The sequence below is a fragment of the Rattus rattus genome, chromosome 1, assembly GCF_011064425.1.
Source record: "Rattus rattus isolate New Zealand chromosome 1, Rrattus_CSIRO_v1, whole genome shotgun sequence".
In the NCBI taxonomy this organism is placed as follows: domain Eukaryota; kingdom Metazoa; phylum Chordata; class Mammalia; order Rodentia; family Muridae; genus Rattus; species Rattus rattus.
This window is the reverse complement of record NC_046154.1, coordinates 165,348,254-165,372,543: the sequence shown is the minus strand read 5'-3', so window position 1 is coordinate 165,372,543 and position 24,290 is coordinate 165,348,254. Positions and strand designations below refer to the sequence as shown.

General features: G+C 50.4%; 1 protein-coding gene across 2 annotated transcripts in view; it reads left to right on the top strand.

Annotated features, from left to right (window-relative positions):
• Chst11 (carbohydrate sulfotransferase 11) overlaps positions 1-24,290 on the top strand; it is a 213,968-nt gene that overhangs the window by 85,947 nt on the left and 103,731 nt on the right. For both annotated transcript variants that reach the window (XM_032910597.1, XM_032910607.1), the window contains exon 2: positions 23,707-23,792. In XM_032910597.1, coding sequence (XP_032766488.1) covers positions 23,707-23,792 — 86 coding nt within the window. The remainder of the gene's footprint in view (positions 1-23,706; positions 23,793-24,290) is intronic.

Below are 24,290 nucleotides of genomic sequence, written 5' to 3'. Positions count from 1 at the left end.
TCCTAAAATAAGTCACAATCCCCCTGACTCCGTCTCTTGGAGACAGCTTGGTTTGGACTGGTAGTTAGCCTCGTCTGGTACTTTCCTCCATCTCCATAATTTTCCCAAACGGACTCGGAGCTTGTGAGGGCCAGATGTCACAGTTCATGCCAATAACCACGACATCCCTCACAAAACAGCCCCATGAGGGCCTGACCATAGCGCCATGATGCCAGAGGCTTAGGCGCTCTGCCTCCCTCAGGTTCCTGTTCTTGTAGTCCAGGACAGTCCTTTACTACAACAAAAATGGTTATACTTATATCTCACTAGCCAGACCTGGGTGATTCGACCTCTTTTCCACTGTGGGGGAAGTGAGGAGGTGTAGTTTTTATTCTAATACCCAGGCGAGGATGGGAGAAATGGCTCGGTAGTTAAATCACTTGTGGTGCAAGAAATGAGGAGCTCAGTTAAATCCTGGAAAAACCACGTAGGAAGCTGGATGTGCTGACCTGCGTTTGTAATCCCAGCGCTGGGAAGGTGGAGACAGGTGGATGCTGGGCTCACCGGCCAGCCGACTTAGCTTAATTGTGAGCCCTAAGTACCAGCAGGGGACCTTGCCTTAAAACAAAAGCAAAGAAAAAAAACCCAGGCTTAGGAGGGACCTAGCCCAGATCTCCAAGGACCAGCTCACCTATGATTCTATGAAAGAAGCTATGTTCTGAGGTGCTAGGAACACCAAGTCAGGCCTTGGGCACATCGACATGAAAGCTGTTTCCAGACCTTGAAATAGAAGTGCCTCTGGGTCGCCTGCCAGCCTGTAGCTTGTGTTGGAAATGATTTTGCTCTGCTGGAGTCTAACTGCAGACAGTTTCCCACATTCTCGGTATTGTTATTGTCACCGAACGCTTGTTCTGTGACAGCTGCCCTGCTTTGGGCTTAGCCTAAGCAATTTCTACTTAATCAGTACAGCCGTCTCCTGAGCTGGGTCCAAGGATAAGGTTGTTTGTGGGGTGGGGAAAGGGAGGCTTAAGGGAAATCAGGAAGAATTTCAACTTGGGGTTTGAACCCCAGAACACCCCCTTCATTTCTCGTGTATACACAGCCAGCCTTCATTTCTTTTCTATGTACAGATGGTCCCTCACCTGCTATCTCCATGGCTGGGGCCTCCTACCCAGGAAGACAGATCGATGACTGATGGCCTGATTGGTGGGCGTGTCGATGTGACACAGAGTGGAATCCTTTGGCAGACGTGGATATTGGGGCAGAGTGGTTAAACGTTGGCACAAGAGGCCACAGCACAAGGCATGTGGCAGGATCAGGGGACAGCCAAGGGCGTCGATTAGGGGACTCTCAGTACCTTTAGCCTCTCTGCTGCCCTCAGGGACATCTCTAGCATCCCAGAAACTCAGAAAACGAGCCCATTCCCACTTCTCGGTGCTCTGAGTTCTGGTCTCACTCAGCCTGCCGGGCCTTGCCTCTAGACTCCCCAGGGCATGTGACGACTTTCTTACTGCTTTACAAATTGGTCAGGTTGGGTGTTTTCGGAATTAAGGTATTTTTGCACATTTCTCAATGATATCAGAATTTATTTAACCAAAGTTTGTGTTTAAGAGTTTTTGTCATTCTATTTTTTTTTATTTTGTTTTATTTACGTTGGTATTCTGCTTCCGTGTGTGTCTGTGTGAGGGTTTCAGATCCCTTGGAACTGGGTCTGGGTGCTGGGACTTGAACCTAGGTCCTTTGGAAGAGCAGCCAGTGCTCTTGACTGCTGAACCATCTCTCCAGCCCCCTGGCTTTGGCCTTCTTTAGTTTGGTCCTTGTATCCCAGAAGACCCCGGCCCTCCCGCCATGTAGCTCTACTTTTAGGGCAGGGTGGCTGGATACCCTAAAGGACACAAGGACACTGTTTTGTGACCTCCCACAAGGCTGGCAGGTGACAGAGCGGGTGACATAGGTGACCAAGTATTGCCTCTTGGCACCTTGTTCGAGCACAGCAAGAGCTCTACCGTGCCTTTCAGTCAGGCCTCCCGGTTCCCTCTCTGCAGCATAACCTGTGGAGGGTTGCTGTGTTCGGAATGACATAAAGTGACCACTAAAACCAAGTGCAGCGTGAAACACACACTCAAATATATAGTCTCTGTCCCCTCCACTGTGGCCTTCCTTCCTCATGGGACTCTGCTCCTAAGAGGGCCGGGGCTTGCCATCTTTTCGGGTTTGTCTTTGGCTTTCATGGGCCGTTTGCCTTTCCTGCTTGCTATGATTCCTTATTGCTGTACACCCTGGTCCTTCAGTAGTAATCCAGCTAGCCTTTCCCTCTGATCCTGATAGCTACATGGAGCATGACTAAGTCCCGGCGTGGCCCATAAGGAGCGGTGTTCGGGGTCTGGGTTTGGTAGAGGCGGTAGTGGAAAGTTTCTCGTTCTTGCTGGTTTTCACAGATGACCGGAGCTCTGTGTCTGGTGATTTTGTTATGCCGTGGTCCTCCCTGGCTCTGGAATGTGTCGGTGGTGGGCTTTCCTTACCAGGAGTTGAGTTTTTATCTGGATTCACAAGCCGTTCCTGGGTGAGAGAGTATCCTGCTGCCTGGGTTGTGCTGGATGAGGATAGAGGAGCTGTAAGAGCGAGGCTGAGTTTTCTCCCTATCTTACAAGAGCTGAGAAGAGCCTTGTCTCGCCCCCCCCCCGTGCCTCCTCTCTTCTGTGGAAGAACACACGGCAGAGTGGGCTGGGGTCGTGTCTCTGGTTCTCTTGTTTGCCCCGTCTCTGTCTCTGTCTGTCTCTGTCTCTCTCCTTCAGCAGAAAATCCATCCGTCCCTTTGGATGCCAGCCTGTCTGGAGTGCTATAAAAGCCCACACAGACCCCAGAATTCACAACCCAGGATTCTTCACTCTTGCCGCCTAATAACTCCCGTTCTGAGATCCTATGACAACTCACAACCTTCAACCTAAGGGCCTTGAGGAATTCTAAATTACCCTCTTGTAATTTACAATCTTACACTGTGAGGAGCTTTTCTAGGGACCAACAAACACATCCATCTCTTTTCTCCAGTGTGAACACAGCAGACATCACTAATGGATCTCAGCACCATTCTACATGCTGAGTCAGAGTGGAACCTGAAATAAATATATGTTGAGCAAAAGAAAGAATGAACGTTATCCTTCCTGGTCCCCAGCTTGTATGCAAGGTAGACATTTACCCCCACGGTGTTATTAAGAGGATTAAATGAGATAGTACCCCCGGAACGGTAACCAAGTACCCAGCGTACAGCAGATGTGCAGTTAATTTCCCCACTACTGTTATGTCACTGCCCCTCTCTGTTCATGGTTTTGGAGCCGAGGTCTCTCCTCACTTGAAGCCTGCTCTCTCCCCGAGTCTACACAAAGATGGCATGGCCTAAGAAGGGAGATGGATCTTGTCAGCATTTTATCATGAGAGGTGACTCTGATCATGGAGCCCCAGGCTGGCTTATGGTGAGAGGAGCATCTCCCATCCTGGAATGTTCTTAGAGGTGGTCTCAGACGCCTCGGTGTGTTTTGAGACTTTATAGATTGTCTCCCTGTAGTCACCAGTGGCCCCGAAAGCCCCAGAAGCAGGCCTTCATCGCTGAGGTTAGAGGGGTCTGCAGAAGGCTGGGACACAATGCTACGTGACTCTGGCACAGACCGCAGCGTTAGACACAATGTAGCAGCCACCTTATTATTCTTTCCCTCTTGAGGAGCAGGTGAGGCCTGTCCCTGGGCTGGACACACTGCGAGGAAACAGAAACCATGGCTAAGGGGCAGAGTGACTCATTAAGCCAGCTGAGAGGCAACATCTGTTCTGGGTGTAACCTCTTTTCCAACATTCTAGGTGCTGTAGTCCCAGCCAGCTCCGCCCTCTGCAGTGTGGGAGGGCAAGAGCTTAGAAGCTGTTCCCTGACCCTGTGACCTTTGTGTAGATTAGCACCATGACTCTGAGCTCCCTTGGATGGGGATCTAGAGACTTCCTCAAAGGCAAAAGCTTGAGGCATCCCACTCCTGGTAAATGACTTCTCTCTCTCCTCTCTCCCCTAAGCCCTATCTCACGCACCTTGGAAGTCATTGTTGTCTCTTGTGTGAAATTCTCCTCTTTTTTTGAGGTGCACAGAGGTGATTTGTCTGTAAAATGAAAGCCCCTAGGAGTGGAAATAATTTTAGACTCTCAGAGCCGTTCTTTCTGTGACTTAGCAGCTGCACAGAAAAACTTTACTTTTCATGCCGGGAAGCCAGTCCTCATCCTATCAGGTTTGGAGCCAAGGAGAAACTTCCCGAAGGCCACCTGTGGGCCCGTGGCTTTCAGGGAGCTTTGAGCGTGGCCTACAGAGGATCGCTGTGTTTCAGAGGGAAGCCTTTGAGCTCTTTATAACTCACTGTCCACAACTTTAAACCTGATAGCCCTTTGGAGATTATAAATTACCCTTTTGGGGGGATTCAGCTTATGATTTCCAGTCTTAGAATTAAAAGGAGGGTCCTTTGAGCTGGTCCAGGCACCAACAAACATGTACCTTCCTTTTTCAGTGTGGCCGCCGCAGACAGTACTAGTGGATCCAGGCACCTTTTCCCAGGTTGAATCAGAATGGAACCTTTGAGTCATTCTTATCCCAGTGTTCGAACCTAAGGAAGTTTATTCTTGTACAGTTATAGCAATTGAGGCCTAGAGCTTTAATTACCTAGCATACACGTGTATAGCATGTGAGCGCACATGCATGTGCATTATTAGGCTGGTAGAGCAGTTCAGACTGGTCTGGTCTGATGGAATGTATGTGGTGGTCTTCAGATGATGTTCCTAAATATTTGGAGCGCCCCCACACATTTAAATCTGGGGTTCTCCCTCTGGACACATCTGTCACACTTGCCCCATCTCTAAAGAATATAAAGAATAAAGCGTGTTGATTTCTCGATAGAGTACCATCTGAGCCAGCCAAGCGAGGGCAGCAAGAAATTGGAAATTAAACCGCGAGGGTCAGTCCAGAACAAACTAGTCTGAGATTAGGAGACTTAAAAGGTCAGGACAGCTGTGGGAAGGTAAGGAAGGTCAATTGCAGGGTATCTTTTGGCTTCCATGTGACCCGGAAGAGAAGGTAGGGCCGATTGACTGGTTTGAAATGGTTCATTTGTGTGGGGGTAAAAAAGATGTCCCCTGGTGAGTGGCTTTGTGTCATTGGCCCCTTTTGTACTCATTCCCAACTCAGCCTTGCCGAGATGCCTGTCTTCCATTGAGATGCTGCCTTAACTTTCTTGGGGCCTTTTGATTCTGTATCTGCTGTGTGGACGGTGTTTCCGGCCCTTGTGAGGCCTGGGCATCTCCAAAGGGGTTCAAGGTCTCCTGTAGCCTTACCGTGACATCCTCAGTGAGGCCTAATCTCTGATACTATCTCGATCACAGGTGATTAGGTTCCAGGGTGCCAAGGTCATGGATTTGTGCTGTTACCAGAGGCCGTGAGTGCAGGGGAGATACTCTCTGTGGGGAGCAGATCTCACCAGACCCAGCAGACTCTACAGTGGGTGTCATGACTCAATTGTGTGCTGTGGGTTCTTTTGTCTGTACAGTACTCACGTGAGACACACTGTTACAGCAGCAAAGGCAACTGAGACAGAGACCGAGCCTGTCCGTGAGCTTGTGTGCCAGGGTGCGTGTGGATGTGTCCGTGCGTGCGTGCCCATGGCAGGGGACCATGTGGAAGCCGCATGCCTGTAGCCTTTGCAGGCTGGATGTCACAGGATCAGGCCCGGTCATGTGACCGGCTTCACTCTGGGGCCTTCTAGCCTGAAGCCTGCTCTGATGCTTTGCTTATGGGGAGGACACCGACACAGACATCACCTCCTGCTATAGTGTCTTCATGTCACTTCACTTGAGGGCAGCTGCCCTTGCAACGGCAGTGCTATGCCACCGACGCCCCTCTCATGTCCTCATGGGGCACCTCTGTCTGTGCCTCAGCTTTGGCATGGGATAGGGACTTCAGGGACTATGGCAGCACCTCTAGGCAACCTTGATGAGACTCTGTTTGCTGCCCATTTGCTGAACTCTAAGCCAGGAACTTTCCATGCTACTGGAAGAGACTGGTTGGCGCTTTAGATGCTGGCGTTTCATGCGGTATCCTGCCATTTTACAGATTTGATCGAAGAACCGCGGGGGGGTCTAAGAAACGCTGTGGTAGTTTCATTGCTCTGTGGCTTGCATGTCTTAACCCTGTTTGAGCCTGAAGATGACACCATTTGACAGAAAATATCCTTCAGAGTCAGAGTGGTTATGCGACTTGCCCAAGACCACTCAGCAAAGAAGGCAGCACTGGGGCCCAGGCACAATGTGGTTTCACAAGGCTCTCATCTCCACCTCTAAAGCTCATTCTTGGGAGCCTTTAAGTTGAAGTAGGTCCATAGCTCTTTCCAGTTTGTTAAGTACCCACTAACTAAAGTACCTGAATGTTGTGTCAAACACCCCTCTGCGTGGCCTATGTACCGGTTCGTCAAATCTTATAGCAGCAGAGAGAAGCAGTGTTGTTCCCATCTTGATTTCAATAAGAAATGGAGGCTTCTCAGGTCCCAGGGACAGGAGAACATAAAAGAGATCATTCAAACCCAGGTGTCTGGCTACAGATCACAAATGCGTGCGCACGCGCGCGCACACACACACACACATACACATACACTCACACACACACACACACACACATGCACACGAACATGCACACACACGTACACTCACAAACACGCACACGCACACACAGACATGCACATGAACACGCACACACATGCACACACGAACAAACCCCTGCCTACTTGTCTATAAGGCAAAGTGAGGCCAGCTTCTCTTAAGTGTCACTTGGGTGGAAGAAATCATAGGAAGTCCCCACCTGAGCTTCCTGGGTCCCACAAAAGGCACACAACTAGAACCTGTTGGATTTGTTTAAAGCAACAGAGAAGATATGTAGCTCTGGTAAGGTAATAAATTCCCCATTGGACAGGGACTGTGAACTGAGAGACCAGAGCCCCTTCCCCCTCTATTGATCCTCCAGACAAGACACCATGCACCATTAACCCAAGAGGAGGCACCCAGGGGACGATACCCCATCCTGTTTGTTAATCCTGAACACACGGAGTGCTGGGGCTGAGGGCATCACTGGGCACCAGGCTGAGGAACATGTGGGCCGTCTGAACTGAATTGTTACATTTTGAGATGAGACAGATTGCCCAGGCTAGGAATTTGGGGTCCTAATTCCATGAGACCCTTCAAGTTTCCTAGCCTGTACCAGCCATGTGGTTTTGGTAGGTGGGATCTGGGGGTATTGTTGGCCCCACCACGCCTAAACTCACACCCCTGGCACTCACACCCTTTGGGAGGGTCCCGCACTCGCATCTCCGTGCTCCACACCATTTTTCCTGCAGGAAGAAGCACGTGACGCACAAGGCGGGTTCCTTTATGTGTACCGAACCCCTTGGTCATCTGAGCAGCCCCACATCCCATTTTGCTAAATTGCCAGACAGAAGCAGTTAACAGTCTCAACTCTCAACACAGCTGCCAGCCAGGAAACGGATAGACACATCCCGCTCGTGCTGCGGGGGTGTCATGGCGAGTAGGAAGACTTTGCAGTGGGCACCCTGGAGCAAGTCTGTGATGCCAGCCAGATTCCACTCAACTGGATTAAGCCAGACTGCTACCCGTACTACCTACAACCAAGGGGTTCAGTTTCCTAAGTGCTGGGCTGGGGTATGTGGTCCCTCACCCGTGCCCTGTTTACTCCGGACTCCATTCTTGCCTTCGCTGTTGTTGCTGTTGTTGTCGTGGTTGTTTTTGTCATCATCGTTGTTGTGGAAGAGAAACTTGACTCATCCTTAGCATTTCATGAGCCGCCCGCCCCTTCCCTCTGGTAGGTGTGTGAGCAGCTGGGACGCTTACCATCTGCAAACCCTTCACACCCTGCCTCATTCTCTTCCCATCTTGTGGTGACTGAGTCTCATCACTGTATCTTCTCTGAAGTCAGGACTCAACGTGCATGAATGAGGGAGGTAAGATGGGGGTCGTCTCAAAGGGAGACCCCTCTTTCCATCCTCTGAAAGACCATGCCAGGCATTTCACATTAGGGGTGCAGTGGTGACGAAGATGTGTCCGTGCCCTTGGAGGCTCACAGAGATGGGGCATGAGAGCAACATGAGTTAACAGTGACCGGGACTGGGAGAATGTGGCAACTTCCATGGTGTACTTGATTGAGATCCAAGTTCCACCCTCAGCACCCCCAGACAAGCCCTGTTTGTTGAGCACTCCCGATGTCTGGCAGTCATGAGTCACCGGATGATAGCCTTCAATCCTCACGACAGCCCCGTGATCTTGGGAACTCTCATCTTAGAGACAGAGGCTGGATTGATCCACCAATTTCCTGCTTGGTTGATGGGTGAGCTCACGGCTCCATTCTCAGAGAACAAATGTTATCATCGTTAGTAAAATGCGTCGGACAGCTGCCATGTGCCCTGTATCTCGGGTTTATATCCTTGCTGTCCTTTAGTCTGCGGTTGGCTACGTATTACACAGTAGGAAGTAACAACGTGATATCTAAGCTCTGATTCTGGAAGCGTCCAGCCCCTAGGCTGTGTCAGCGCTTTCTTGTCAGGACGGTGTAGCATCTCCCATCAAATCAGCCCCTTGGCTGACAGGAGGGACATGAAATCTAGAAGGAAATTGTAACCCAGATGGCCGCAGGCAGGCTGAAATGTGCGTTCACTCCAAACAGACCACGAGGTCCATCGACAAGTACTTCCGAAGTGCCAACACTGTTTCTTCAGTGAGCAGGACAGAAGAGACCCTGGAGCTCTGTCATGGCCACATAACCAACAAGGGGCAGCTTAAAGGAGAGCTTGTTCAGGCTGCTGTTGGAGGAGACACACTCTGCAGGAGGGAGGGCGTGATGGGCGTGGCTTTCACTTGTGAGGTCAATGGAGGTTGGTCTTCAGGCAGCCTGTGAGGCCTGGGTGGTAGTGGGTGTGTCCTGTGCCAGCAGCGGGGAGTGTCCACAGTGTTAGAACCCTTCCTTTCTTATGTCCCCTCTGTGCCCCTCTTCCAGCTCTCAGGGGCTCAGAAGTTGCTGACTGCAGTGTTTGCCTGGAGAGCAGGAAAGCTCACTGTTAAAATAAAATCCATTCCTGTCATCGCAAAGCCAATAGGCCACGGTTTATAACCATAGGGCCGATGACAGTTGGACATCAGTGTGCTCTTTCGTGACAAGTGCGAGAACAGTTGTTGCTCACACGCGTCACACGTTGGTGGGCGGGGGCCTCCCACCACACCCCTGGGTCGGATGACAGCATTTATTAAGCACTCTGTGTGTGCTTCTTCCTGGCTTGGGTGCTTGTCCCCATCAGCTCTCTGAATCCTCAGGGGACTGTCTTTGCTCCCACTGTGAATATATGGAAACCAAGGCCCACAGACCTTCAGATAGCTCCAGGTCCAATACCTGGAATCCCTGACAGGGCAGCCTAGCGCCAAGGAGGTGGGATGGTGTTAGTGACCATTCTGACTAGCATCGGTGTGTCTGCCCAGCTCTGACTGACAAACACTAGCCGGGGAAGGTTGGAGAAGATTTGTTGAAGAGCTGTCTGGAGTCTGCTTGAAGGCAGGTTCAGGGGTGGGAACATCCTTGCTGCTTTTCGTCATTTGCCCAGTCAGGGACGGTTCATCCACCCTTCTCTTCAATCCACGGCTCCCAGACACGAGGGCTTTTAAAAGGCAAGATTCCCAAGCCTGCGGGGAGGATTTTTTGAGCCAGGGATTTGATTTGGGGGCCCGTGAATCTGCACTGAGCCACCTTGCCATCCTGAGAAGGTATCCAGGCTGAGGAGTACAGGGATTCAGTGTAAGGTCCCGGAGGACATCTGTGGGTTCCTACTGAGGTTCAACATTGTCTTATTTCTATTGCTGCAATGAAACACCACGACCAAGAAGCAAGTTGGGGAGGAAAGGGTTTATTCAGCTTACACTTCCACATCGCTGTTCATCACCAAAGGAAGTCAGGACAGGAACTCACACAGGGCAGGAACTTGGAGGCAGGACCTGATGCAGAGGCCATGGGGGAGTGCTGCTTACTGGATTGCTCCCCAGACTTGCTCAGCTTGCTTTCTTATAGAACCCAGGACTACCAGTCCAGGGATGGCACCACCCATAATTGACCCCCTCCTACCTTAATCACTAATTGAGAAAATGCCTTACAGCTGGGTCTCATGGAGGCACTTCCTCAAGGGAGGCTCTTTTCTCTGTGATAACTCCAGCTTGGGTCAGGTTGACACACAAAACCAGCCAGTACAAACATGTCATACTCAAGACAAAAATGATGGAGTTACTAATAGCCCAGACACTCCAGGGGCCTGGCACCATCTCCTTGGCGATGTGTTACTGTGGGTGGGCCTAGCCCACACCACTTTTAAATATACACAACTTACAAATATACACTTGGTAAAATACACATAACTTAAAGCTGGCATTTGGGCTGGAGAGGTGGCTCAGTGGGTAGTGTACCAGATGAGTTAGCGTATGTCTGTAACCTCAGTGTTCCTGTGGCAGAAGCCTGCTCGTCAGCTAGCCTGACGTCCACAGCAGAAGCAGCAGCAACACACAGAGGCCCTGCCTTGAATAATGCAGAATGACAAGGCTGACACCCAGGTTTGCCCCCTGACACCCACAAGTGCACTGTGACACATGCCAGCTCCCTCAGGTAGGCAACATACACACACACACACACACACACACACACACACACACACGCACGCACACACACACACACACACACAGTGCTTACTAATAGCTCCCTAGTGACAGTAGCAAGACAGGGGTCATCAGTGACAGGGTAGGAAGGTACTGTACTGTGCTCTGGTTGGTTGTTTCCGTCCTGTGTCTGTTGAGAAGCTTGAGCTCACGCAGGCGGAGGTGAAGGAAGGAGGCACTGTAGGCTATGTATGTAAATTCTCCATTTCTCCTTTTTGAGGGAAACAGGACGGCGAGTTCATTGTCTGGTTAGTACCACAGGCGGCTTCCCGTGCCTTCTTCCACCTCCCTGGGCAGAGCAGAGCATGTACGTGTGAACCTTCCTAGCAGCACTACAGAGCTCACTATGGAACTCACTACAGAACTCACGTAGCGTCCAGGACGCCAGTGTGTAAGCCTGCCTGGTGCTAACCACACAGTTAGGCCTTGTATGCTGAAGAAGACTTTCCTCTTTGTTTTAAACCTTGTGTCAACAAACGATCTGTAGACACTCCTGCTACACGTCCCGAGCTGTTGACTTCGTGCAGTTGTGGCCATGGGTCTGTGGTTTTTGGGTACCCGAGGGGAGCTACAAAAGCTGGCCTGTTTGCCACGCCAGTGGAATGTTCTTGAGTGTTCCTGCCATGAAGGGAGGCCGGGAAGTCAGCAAGTAGACTGAGTTACAGAAGTACTGTCCTCAGCGGGGATCTTAAAACATAGTCCTGGGGTTGGGGATTTAGCTCAGTGGTAGAGCGCTTGCCTAGGAAGCACAAGGCCCTGGGTTCGGTCCCCAGCTCCGAAAAAAAGAACCAAAAAAAAAAAAAAAAAAACCAAAAACATAGTCCTTCTTCTCTGGAAGGACACTGAGACCGAGGGGATGGGGTGAGGGGTGAGGACAGAGTCGGTGGCTTTCTGCTGCCATGTGGTACCCCAGACTTCAGAGGTATCACTCTCTAACATTCTGTACCGTCCTTTTCTCTTAGAGAGTGACCCAGATGTGAAGGAAGGAAGTGGGGTTGCTGGGGGCGGGGCTAAGGAGGCTGTTGGGAATCTGTGCCCGATGTCACCTAGGGTGTCCACCCCTATCCAAAAGCCAGACCCCTTTCATCTAGGTGGGAACTAAGAAGTCTTGGACTTGGACTCTTGCGGTGACTGGTTGTCTCACCCACAGTGCTGGGCGCCTCTGTACTTTTCTCTAACTCAAGGGGACATGTTTCTTTTGTGACCTTGGGAGCATCATAGAACCTCTCTGAACTTGGGTTTTTCCTCCACACAATGAGAGGTGGTGTGGATGGGTGGAACGGGCGAGCAGTGAGCCTGGTATTTGTTATTCTGGAGCCTATATCTGAAATGGGCTATCTCAAGCCCGTATCTGAAATGGGCTATCTCACACAAAGGTTCAAGAGAATGAATGTATCCCAGTGGGGACTTCAGTTCCCTGTGTGTACCCATACAGAGCCCCAGTCCCCACTCTGTTGTTGGCTTCCCCAGTTGATCTGTGCTGCCGAGATGGCTAGGCGCTTGCTCGAATGACTCCTAGCCACTGAGAGTAAACACTGAATGGCCGGGGATATCAGCAGGACCAGCCTCGCCTGCTGCCTCTGTTCCCCCTGGAGCAGTCACACACTTTAAGACAGGAGGTTGTTTTTTAAAAAAATAAAAGCCATTTATTAAATTAGAAATGAAAGATAGATATTCAGGTTTCTTTCCTACTTTCCTAGCTTTCTGCGAATCCTGGTTCTGTCCTGATCTCCACCCGGATCCTTAGAGCCTTTAAGAATCTAGCCTCCCAGCCTCCTTGCTTGGTGGAATCTCATGCGCTGGGCACCTCTTTCAGCCGGCTCTGGTGGGTGTTGGGCTCCACTCGCAAGGGTGTCAGGCTCTTCCAGCCTCTGCTCATGCCTGGTCAGGTGGCGGAGCAGTTTGTCTTTGAGGTGGGAAAGATGGTGAGATAGACACAGAGTTTGTGAGTAAAACCAGGTGTGCACCATGCATACTTTATTATTGTTACCACCAATGTCTTATCTTTATCATCAACATCATCATCTCCTCCATCATCATCACCCCCATCATCACCATCACCCCCCATCACCATCATCACCCCCATCACCATCATCACCCCATCCTCACAATCATCACCACCATCCTCATCCTCCTCCTCATCACCACCACCATCATCATCATCATCACCATCTACTATTTCTAATCTGGGAAAGCCACTTTGGGAAGCTGCACCCTGATCTCAGAGAACGTAAACATGTGAAAGCGACCGATCCCCTGGAAAGGTGGCAGCCAGTGCAGTTAGCAGTTCTATCTTATGTCACCCTCGGAATAGCTTTGTAAGCATGTTCTCTCGTCATTTTCATCTTAGCCATGACAAAATTGGGGCACAGAGGGGTCAGGAAGCTTGCAGGGTAGCGCTGCTTGGTGGAGGGCCGAGGTTTGAGGTAGGACTTGTGACATCCTCTGAGTTTTGAGTGTGTGTGCGTGCACGTATGGTGTAGTATGTGTGGTGTGTGTGTGTGTGTGTGTGTGTGTGTGTGTGTGTGTGTGAGAGAGAGAGACAGAGACAGAGACAGAGACAGAGACAGAGACAGAAACAGAGAGATACTCCTGAGTATGGGCTTGCATACCATGGTTCTCCTGTGGAGGTCAGAGTTCAAGCCTCAGAGATTGAATCTTTCACTGTGGGATCCGGGAATTGAACTCAGGTTCTCAGGCGTGGTTGGCAAGTGCCTTTAGCTAGTGAACCACATCAACGGCTCTGTCCCGATGCAAGTTGAGCCTGCGTCCCAGTTTGCACGTTGTTGCTGTCACTCGGGCTGGTGTGGAGGCATGGCCACCTCTGTGTCCTGAATGCATGATCCCTGCTTGTGTCTTAGAGACTCATTCCCTGCGGTGTGAGGGTCATGGCAAGACCCTAAGTTCTTTCCTCATCTGCTACACGGAGATGAGAACTCACAGAGAAGCTGTGTGGAGGAAGTTGTTCATCCAAGGCCGGTAGTCAGTGTGCCCATGCTCAGGACAAAAGATGGGTTCTGCTTGGACCCTCCCCCTCCCCCTCCTCTCCCTCCTCCTCATTGACCCAGTGTCAGTCAATCTGGAACCAGACCCTTCCCGACACAGTGGCCTTCCCTACAGACACATTGACGTAACTGCAGGTGCCTTATTGTTTGATGGCTTTTTAATTGGATTGCACAGATAGGCCCTGCCTGACTGAATCGGAAAGACTTTTAGGAACTAAACACAACCTAAAATGTTCCTGCTACACACCAATAGGCAACACCTTCAAACTTATCACAGCAATGAGAAGAAGCTGGGGCATGGGAAAGATGGGGTGATCCTCTGTGTTTTTCTGTCCTGAAGTTTTTACTTAGGGGGAGAAAGTCTTCCAATCTTCCAATGCTAAACATTCTCCTCAGGGAACTCATGACAGTCACCTAAGATGCTCTCTTTCTCCCCCCCCCCCGTCCCTCCCCTCTCTCCTCCCTCCCCTCCTCTTACTCCCATCCTGCTGCCTGGCTGCGAGAACCTGGGGAGCCAGGTCCAGAGGCATCTTGGATGCGCAGGGAGGGAGGCAGCCGCAAAGGTGGGCACGTTTAATAGGATGCAGCTGCAGTGGCCTTTCCCTGCTGGCCACACTTCAAGAAGATCTGACACACAGCAGAGCGGACCTTGCCCCCACCTCCCCACCCCACTCTTCTGTGGCTCCTCCCCATCGCTGGCTTTGATACCCTCTGTCCTTGCACACTCATTCAATGGCAGCGGCAGGGTTGTGTGCAAGCATCTTGGAATCATGGGACATATGCTGCCTTCTCATTTGTGAGATCTCTTGGTGGCAGGAGGTGGGGTGGCTCAGTGTTAGCAGGCAAGTGGGGCCCTGGGTTCCATCCCCCCACCCTGCAGGAGATGTGAGGAGGAGATAGAAAAAGAGCTCTGGCTTGGAGGATCCCTGGGTGGGGCTGCAGGTAATGCTTGGTTTTCCTCAGGGAGATTCCAGCCCTTTGTTGAGAACTCGGCTTCCAGTCACATCTTTAGTACTGGGTCGGCTGCTGTGTTGAAGTCCTCATGAGGAAGCGTGTGTCTGAAGCGCTCCAGCGCTGCCTTCATTTCTGTCTGCTGGCTCGCCTGTGTCTATGAGATTCTCACCTCCTGTTTCATTTCTGATGCGCCAACCCCATTCACATCAGGATTTTTAATTACAGTAGCATGTTGAACTCAGTAGTAATACCGTGATTTACTAAAATGCACTTACGTGGACTTTAACTCATGAAATTATCCAACTTTGGCCGTCTTAGAATGTTTCCAGTGCTTGACTGGTGGAAAGAAAACATAATACTGAATGGACGTGCATGAGTGTCTGTGTGAGTGTGTCTGTGTGTGTGTCTGTGTGTGTGTATGAGTGTGCATGTCTGTGCATGAGTGTGCATGTCTATGTGTGAGTCTGCATGTCTGTGAGTGTGCATGTTTGTGTGAGTGTGTCTGTGTGTCTGTGTGTGAGTGTGCATGTCTGTGTGAGTGTCTGTGTGTGTCTGTGTGTGAGTGTGCATGTTTGTGTGAGTGTGTCTGTGTATGTGTCTGTGTGTGTGAGTCTGCATGTCTGTGTGTGTGTGAGTGTGTCTGTGAGTGTGCATGTCTGTGTGTGAGTCTGCATGTCTGTGTGAGTGTGCATGTTTGTGTCTGTGAGTGTGCATGTCTGTGAGTGTGCATGTCTGTGTGAGTGTGCATGTCTGTGTGTGAGTGTGCATGTCTGTGTATGAGTGTGCATGTCTTTGTGAGTGTGTCTGTGTGTCTGTGTGTGAGTGTGCATGTTTGTGTGAGTGTGTCTGTGTATGTGTCTATGTGTGAGTGTGTCTCTGTTTGTATTTAGACTAGAGGTCAATTTCAGGGTATTCCTCTGGATCTGTCCACTCCGTCCATCCATCCATCCATCCACATGTATGTAGCCTTTACTGGCCTGGAATTCTACATGATCAGGTTGACCTTAAGCTCACAGAGGTCAGCCTGCCTCCACCCCCTCGTGTTGGGATTAAAGGTGTACACCACCATGACCACCACTTCAGTTTTTCAGATGCGGTCTCTGAACTGGTCCCGAGTTTACTAAGTAGATGAGGCTGGCTGGCCCACTAGCCCCAAGAATCTCCACTCTCCCTTTCTGGGACTTCACACAGAAGCCCTGAGCCTGGCTTTTTAACACAGGCTCTGGGTATCAAATTCAGTCTCATTCTTGATCCATGAGCATTTTGCCAGTTGCGCTGTTCCCCAGATCCTGGAGGAAGGACGTTTACCCCCACTACGCTTCCTTTCCGTCATGTCATCTATCCCCTTGGCGCCATTTTCCCAGAGGGAGGCTGGTAGGTTTGAAGAGTTTAAACACCTTCCTGGCTCCGTGACGTGGCATACACAGCCACGTTTTTCAGCAGTGTTGACTCTCTTGGCCTCTGTGGCAGAATCACATCAGACAGGTGGGTGATTGAAAACCTAATTCCTTGTCTTTAAATCACTTAGACCTACAGAAAGGAAAATGGAAGTTTTTTGAAAAGGAAGTGGCTGCCTTTTAAAGTTCTGTCTCTTTATGACTTGAGTGTACGTCCTTCTGGTGGGATTCTATCTTGCTTCGGAGGAGAGACATCCGGGCCTTTGTCCCCTTATCTCCAGCAAGGCCAAATGCAAGGCCCACCACACACCCCGGTCTCCTCTGCCCATGGCAGCACGGTTACTCCCCGTGGCTCTGAAATAACCTTGTCCCCACAGATTGTGTGCGCGTGCTGTGTTCCAGTAGTGAGGTTTTGGCTTGAACTGGAAGAGAGACCATTTTTGAGGCATTTCTTTTGGGGAACAGTTAGAAAACAATTATTAGTACAACAATTAGTAGTCATCAGAAAGCATGCCTAATGGTCTTTCGTCTACCGCTTACCTGGGGCCGGGTCTGGCTCTCAGCCTCTGCACGGAAGATTTGTTTGGGATTCACAGCAACCTCAGGAAGGAGGTGCACGTCTTGTGACTCACACATGTTAGCGTGCTAGAGTTGTGTTAACAAATGAGCGCATACTGGACATTTCAAAGCAACAGAAATCTGTTCTCCCAGGTTCTGGAACGTCGACATGCAAAGTGAAGGTGTATGATGGCCGTGTTCCCCTCGCAGGCTTCTCTAGGGGAGAATCCTTGCTTCTGGCAGCTCCCGGCAACCCTGGCCATTCCGTCTTGTCATCGAGTCCTTCCAACGCTTTGGCCATCTCCCTACGTTCTCTTCCCTGTGTGTGTCCGTCCTCTTCTCCTCCCGTTAGGCACCAGCTGTGTGACCTGGGACCCACCCTCATCCGCTGTGACCTCATCTCCAAGTAACTTCAATTACACAAGCAAAGACCCTGTTTCCAAATAAACTTGCATTTTGCGGTTCTGAAATATGAATTGGAGATGGGGCGCAGTTCCCTCCAGAGCACCATGTTCCTTGCCTTCTAGGATAAGGTAGAGACAAAGAAGGAAGAAAACGCTAGAAGGACTCAGAGTCTTCCTGGTGGTCTTGAGACTAGCAAGGGTGACTGCCCCTTTGATAGTCACAGGAGCTGTGTGGAAAAGCTGGTGCCCTGGGCGAGAGACTGCAGATGTAGCCTTCCTTGTACGGCCGACTGTGTTAACATGCGGCTGTCCTGTGTAGGGCTGAAAACAGGGAGCCAACGGGTTTGGAGTTCATGGCCCCAGCTTCAGTAGCTTCAGCAAAGGTGACTCCTCGCCAAGAGCTGCGTCACATGTCTGTAAGCGTGGGGGAACCCCAGAGGCAGACTTCGACGTGTCCAAGTTGGAAAGTCAAACTTGGAGCACCCAGACACCAGAAGAAAGCACGCTGGCACGTTATCTGCCGCCTGCGAAATACATTCGTACGCATTCCAGGAAACTGCAGGGCAGGGGCTGAATTCCCGAGCCGTTAGGCTGGGACTAAACACTTAAGCGCTCAAGGCTCGGGATGACTCCTGCATGGCGGATGCAAGCTATGCCTTGTAATGCTGTCTGCTTTGTCTCATCGGAGGGGGGTATAAAGTGAATTTATAGGGGCTTTGCAGGGTCAGCTGCCAGCTCCTGCTCTTTGAACCACTTGTCCATGGCGTCTTGAGTTTCTCCGCTATAAAATCCTACCACTGCGGGGCTTCAGAGATGACGAACGGTTGGTTAGTCTGGGATGCGGGCTGTTGCCCTTCATGCTTTATGGTCGGCCTGAAGTAGCTCTGTCACTTCAGTTAGCACAAGGCTGACTGTTGTGTAAGGAAAAGGCTTCTAAAAAGACATTAAAGTCCCAAAATATCACAGCCTACGTCTAAGAATCTCAATGAACTCGACCAGGGAACCATGTCTAAGATGGCCTTTGATTAATATTTAGCCTTTCAGAAACTTTTTAGCTGGCTTTTAATAATTTATATTGTATTTAAATTTTAAAGTTCTTTTTGGAATACCTCAGTTCCCAGAAGAAGAAGGTAACATCTAAATAATATAAGCCCGGTCGTTAAGATTTAGAAAAGGTTTTTAACTTACAACCAGGATAGAAATACTGTTCGATTAAATCTTACGTGCTGCCGTTGTTAGGTGAATCTTCTCGAATGGGTCAAAATCTTGACAATATTAATACCTATCCTGGAAACATTGTTGTGCGTATTTCTGGATGTAGTCTTATTGAGCTGTGAATTTATGCATAAAGTTTACTCATTTTAAGTTGGGCTAAATTGACAGAACTGTTCAGACTCCCCTACAGTCCAATTGAAGTTCTCCATTATGTTCGCAAACAATCCACGTCTGTCAACTGTCACTCCTGGTCCCCAGCCCTGGCCTTGAGCAGACTCAGCCACTCCCTGTGGCAATAGATTTACTTCTTTTGTACATAGTAATCTCTAATAATTGGGTTTTAAATTAAAAACTTGGTGTTTTAGGCTATTTTTGGAGTCTCCTTTTGAAGCCGTTTTGTGGGTCACCGTTCCACCAGTTCTAATGGCTTTGGCTCATCGCTGAGCTCCATCTGGGACTCTTGCAGGACTTGAGTCACCGGCTCACACATAACTCTACCCAAGACCAGCCCCACCTGTCTGATTCCTGGCCCATCTGTCAGGATCAAACTCTAAGATGCTTTGGAGAGGATGGCGGGTCCAGCACGTTCTGAGGGTCTGTTCTAGATGGTCCCCATTAGAACTTGAGAGGCCCTGGTTCTAGCCACAGCTCCTGGGCAGTGTCTCATACAGCAAGCCTGGGAACCATGTTCTTCTTTGACGTCCAGTGCCTCCCCTTCCGCTGTCTGCCCTTCCGGTGCCTCCCCTTCTGCTGCTTCCCCTTCCGGTGTCTGCCTTTCCGTTGCCTCCCCTTCCGGTGTCTGCCTTTCCGGTGCCTCCCCTTCCGGTGTCTGCCTTTCCGGTGCCTCCCCTTCCGGTGCCTCCCCATTCCTTCCCTTCTCCCTACCCTTTGCTATGCTCTCAGTGGGTGAGTGGCATTCTCCGCTGGTCAGAAGTTCGTTTTCCGAGTTTTGTGTCTTAGCCTATTCTGGCTTCCATAACAACCAACCACAGACTGCACAGTATCTAAACAACAAAAATGTATTTCTTACAAGTTCAAAGATCAAAAAACTGACAGATGAGAGTCTACAGAACGTCTGCTACCTGTTTCATGGGTTCTGTGTTTTCTGTGTCCTCCTGGGGTAAGATAACATTTTTATCCATTCTAAAGGCTCCGTCCCCACGGCTGAATCACCTCCCAAACACTCCACCAGGTTTCAGTATAGGAACCTCAGGGGGTTGCAAACATTATTCCCCTTGTTTCTTCTACTCTCTACTATTCTATTGGTCTCTTGCAAATTAATTAGCTAAGTGCACATGTGTGCATGTGTATGCATGGTCATGGGGGCATGGGGACATCAAAGGACAAACTGCAGGAGTCCCTTCTCTCTCTCCACATTACAGATGATTGTGAGCCACCATGTGGTTGCTGGGATTTGAACTCAGGACCTCTGGAAGAGCAGTCAGTGCTCTTAGCCACTGAGCCATCTCTCCAGCCCCAGTTGCTCTTTCTTAAACCCAAAAGTCTGAACTCTGAAAATCGAAACTGAACCAACTGTTTGGAGCACTAGGACACCCCTGAAAGGTTTTTGTGTTCTCTGTGCACACAGGTCTTCTGCCCAGGGCACGCTTGTTGTCCAACTTATAAGTAGTACACAGGTCCTTTTGGCTTTTGTGGCCTGGGATGCCAAAGTCAGTTCACATGGCGCCCCATGAAGTCACAGGTAAAGGACCTGAAGCTGCAGGCCCCACACGGTCCAAGCTTCTTAAAGACCTTGTTTTAGAAAAATAAACCAATTAAATAATGCTGCCTCCTGTAAAAGCAGGCCTTTAATGGGTTCCACGGTGTGGCGGGTCCCCATGAGCTTGTCTGCTACTGTGGGGGGGACTTGAGTCTTGCACAGCGTGGGTGTAATTTCACACGGTTTATGACCGTGTTCGCCCCTCCGAGTGCTGCGGTACCGTTGTACAGAAGGAGGACCCTGCGTGCCCTCGACACCTTACCTCCTTTTTGGTGGAAATGAAAAATGAAGTCATAAATTAAAGAAAAACACAAAGAATTTCTCCCTCACCTTCCTGGGGCAGCCGTGGAGGAACAAAGAAGCAGTGTTTCCCGGGACAGCCTAATCAAATTCTAATGGCTTTTATGTGTTGACTTTTGCTCAAAGATCCCTCCTCCCATGGGAAGGCCTCTGGGCTTGCAGGATCTGTGCTGAGCTTGTATTGGAGTCCTAGGCTCCGAGCAGGGGATCTCTAATCTCCAGCCTCAGGGTCAGACCCTGCCCCTTGCCTGTTTTTGTTAAGCCATGAAAACAAGCCAACAAAGGAAGCATGTTTCCTCACACAGGAAGATTCAGTGAGCGTCAGATTCCTGTCCGTAAACGAAGCTTGCTAGCATGCCTCAAGTCACTCTTCTTCTATTGTTCTTTGACCCAGTGATGGCACACAGCTAAACCCCACTCGTCCTTCCCAGAAAAATGCTTGCCAGCCTTCTGTTGGAAAGGCCAGGAAAGGGGGTGGAGCGCATGGTCCTTTCTCTCTGGAACGTATGCTTTCCTTTCAGGGTCTCTGCAAGGCTCAAAGGGAGGAAGAATCCAGGAGGGAGGCAGTTCACCTGTTGCTTATGACAGTTACCCTTCACTAGTGTGTGTGTGTGTGTGTGTGTGTGTGTGTGTGTGAATGTTTTTGTGTGTGTGTTTGTGTATGCGTGTAGGAGGAATGGTGTGTATGGGTGTGTGAATGTATGTGTGGAAGAGGAGTGGGGTGTGTGTGTATGTGTGTAGGAGTGCTCTGCGTGTGTGTGTGTGTGAATGTGTGTGTGTATAGGAGTGGTGTGTGTGTGTATGTGTGCAGGGGGTTGGTTCATGTGTGTGTTTGTGTGCATGAATGTGTGTGTATATGTGAGTGTGTGTGTGTGCATGTGTGGAGGGGAGTGGTGTGTGTGTGTGTGTGTGTGTGTGTGCACGTGCAAAAGCCAGAGATTGATGTCAAGTGTCTGTGTCATGTGACTCCTTATTTTCTGAGACCAGTCAACTCAGTGAACTTAGAATTCCACACTTCAGTTAGGTTAGCTGGCCAGTGAGTTCCAGGGGTCTCATCTCTACTTCCCCAGGGCTGGGAGAAGTATCCACTTGTGGACATATGCCACTGTATCAGGTTGGGGTTTTATTTTTTTAATGTGGGTTCTGGGAATCTAACCTCCGGCCTCCATACTTCTTATCAGTTTGCCAAATGAAGTGGCCCTCAAGCCCCAGACTCCTCACCCTGTCCTCAGACTGACATCTGAGCAGCATGCCCCTTCATCTCAGCCTGCTTCCTGACGGTGTCTGGATTGATGTGTGGCCAGTTCTCACCCAGCCCGCTCACTTGCTAGTTCAGGCAGAGAGGCGTTCCCGCCTTTCTACCAGCAGCCGCGCGACACCGACCTTAGACTGCTATGCACAAATCGAGTGCATCACCCAGAAAGGCTTCGGAAACTTGTAGCTGTGGCCAACCACATTTTAAGCAGTCTTCAAGCTTCACAACCAGCCCAGAGAGATTCTCTTTCAACTCCCTTATACAGGTGAGGAAGCAGACACAGAGGATGCTGGATTTGAGGTCACACAGCTGGTACATGGTGAGAGCCATGATGAAAACCCAGGCTGCCTGGTCCAGGAAATGAGGGCATGTGCACTCGGCAAGCACTGTGCACCAGAGTGCTCCCTGGACTTCTGGGAGGCTCTGTTCTTCTTGCTCCATTAATCTTCGTTACGATGATACAGTTTGGTGTTTGAACAAAGCACTGTTCTTGGGCTCTTCTACCCCTGCTCCTTCTCCCTGCTCTTTTCTCCCTCCCTCCCTCTTCCTCCCCTCCCCCCTCCCTCCCCCCTCCCCCCCCTCCCCTCTCCTCTCCTCCCCTCTCTCCTCTTCCTCTGTCTGTAGTTAAGTGTTAGTGTATGACAGGCGGTGCATGGACTTTTTTTTGTAAACAGGAAAAATGAAAGCAAGGGCTCATTCCTGTTGACAAGGATTCTTGCCCTTCTCGCCGCAGTGGGATGCAGAGTTCAAATCCCCATACTGGTTATAAGTGCTGGCTCTTTCCAGAAGCACAAGCAGTCATCCTTTCTACCTCAAGTTGATGTTTTAATGGACACAAACATTGTAGAAGACTTGGGAGGGACTGGGCTTTTGACTTACTGTGGAGGGGCCCCTTGAAAATGATTCACCCCATTCTCAGGAGCCCAGGTCCCAGGTCCCTGGAGGAGGTGGTGTTGCCCAGGGGTGGCGCCTGCACGCCACACGGCAGTCAGCACAGAACTGCGTGGGACTAGGGTGGAGGTGGCAGTTCCTACCACAGTGATATCTTCGCCATAGAAACATCACAGAGCCGATACGGCAGAATGCTCCCGGGCCTTTGGTGGAACTGGTGTAACCACGTCCACTGCACCACAGTTCTCTAAGAGCAAAGCGCATCCCTTCCAGGATGTGACGTGAGGCGGTGCGAATGGCTGCGGTTCTAGTTTGTATTTGCTCGCTCCAATTTTTATCACCCCCTCAGAACGTATTTTTTTTTCCTGTGAAGATGCTGTCATGGCTAGTCTTAGTCATCAGCCTGACATACTCAGAAAGGAGGAGCCTCAGTTGAGGGCTTACCCTCCGTTACTTGGCCTCTAGATATGTCTGTGAGACATTTGCTTGATTGCTAACTGGCAGTGGAGAGCCCTGCTTACTGTGGACGGTGCCATCCCTGAGAAGCTGTCCTGGGTGCTATAAGAAAGCAGGCGGAGGGGACCATGAGGAGCCATGAACAGTGTCCCGTCACGTTTCAGCATCGGTTCCTGCCTCCAGGTTCCTGTCTGGAGTCCCTGCCCTGTCTTTCCCTTCATGGTGAACTGTAAGCTGTGAGATGAAATAAACCCTTTGCTTTCCAAGTTATTTTTCCGTCCTGGCATTCGTCACAGCAACAGAAAGCAAGCTAGGACACAGTGACGCACAGCGGCACACACAGCCTTCCGTGCCCCGCCTCAGCAGCCTCCTCACGAGGCCTCTGCGAACAGCCGTCTCGCACTCTCTCAGCGTATGTGATTGTATCACCTAACGGTGCAGTTCTCAGACCACAGCCCTGTTGCTAGGTGACGTGAAGCGATGCTCCCACACCCGGGCCAGCCACGTTTGTTTCCTTGGGCACTCTGGTGCCTTCTGAAAGTGGCTCCATCTCGGTGAGCTTCAGATGCTCGTCTTGTTTTCCTGTGTGCTGTAGAAGGCGTCTTTAGTGTGGTCTGTGCTGCTGGGGTGTGGATACCTAAACGCTGGGGACAGAACAGCGTTGTGCTGTTGCGGCCAGGACAGCAGTGGGCTCTTAGCTAGAAGAAACTCCTTTCCTCTTGGCATCTTTCCTCCCTCCCGGATGTCTTTTCCTCTGTCGGACAGCAGACCTTTGTAGCTGATGGGCTTTGCTTTCTCTCCTCAGTCATGCGGAGGAATCCCTTTGGCGTGGACATCTGCTGCCGGAAGGGGTCTCGGAGTCCGCTGCAGGAGCTCTACAATCCCATCCAGGTAGGACCCCGGTCCTCATTGCTATCAGCGTGTTCTGGGGAGTTGAAATGTCCTTCCCTGCCCAACGCTTTTCCTTCTGTGATTGTCTTCATGTTCAGCACCCTTAACCCGAAACATTCCCAAACCCAAAACCCTTCGAGCAGCCGTGTGGTGCCACAGATGGAAAGTCCTGTGTCTGACATTATACGGTGGCTCCCAGTCAAAACGCAGGTGCACTGGAATACTGTACGGAGTTATCTCAGGATGCCGTATGTAAGACGCATATGCAATATAAATGAGTCTCATGCTTAGACTTGGATCCTGTTCCCAAGGTACCTCATTATGTACGTACGGATAGTCCAAAAATCTACGGGGGAGCCCAAATATGAACCATTTCTAGATAAGTAGTCTAGGAACATTTTTTTTAAAGTTGTAGAAAAGGTTGTTTAAGAAGTGTGGAGGATTTGTATGGGACTGTACTTTTGACCTTCCCAGAGTTTGGGTCTCTGCGGTGACGTC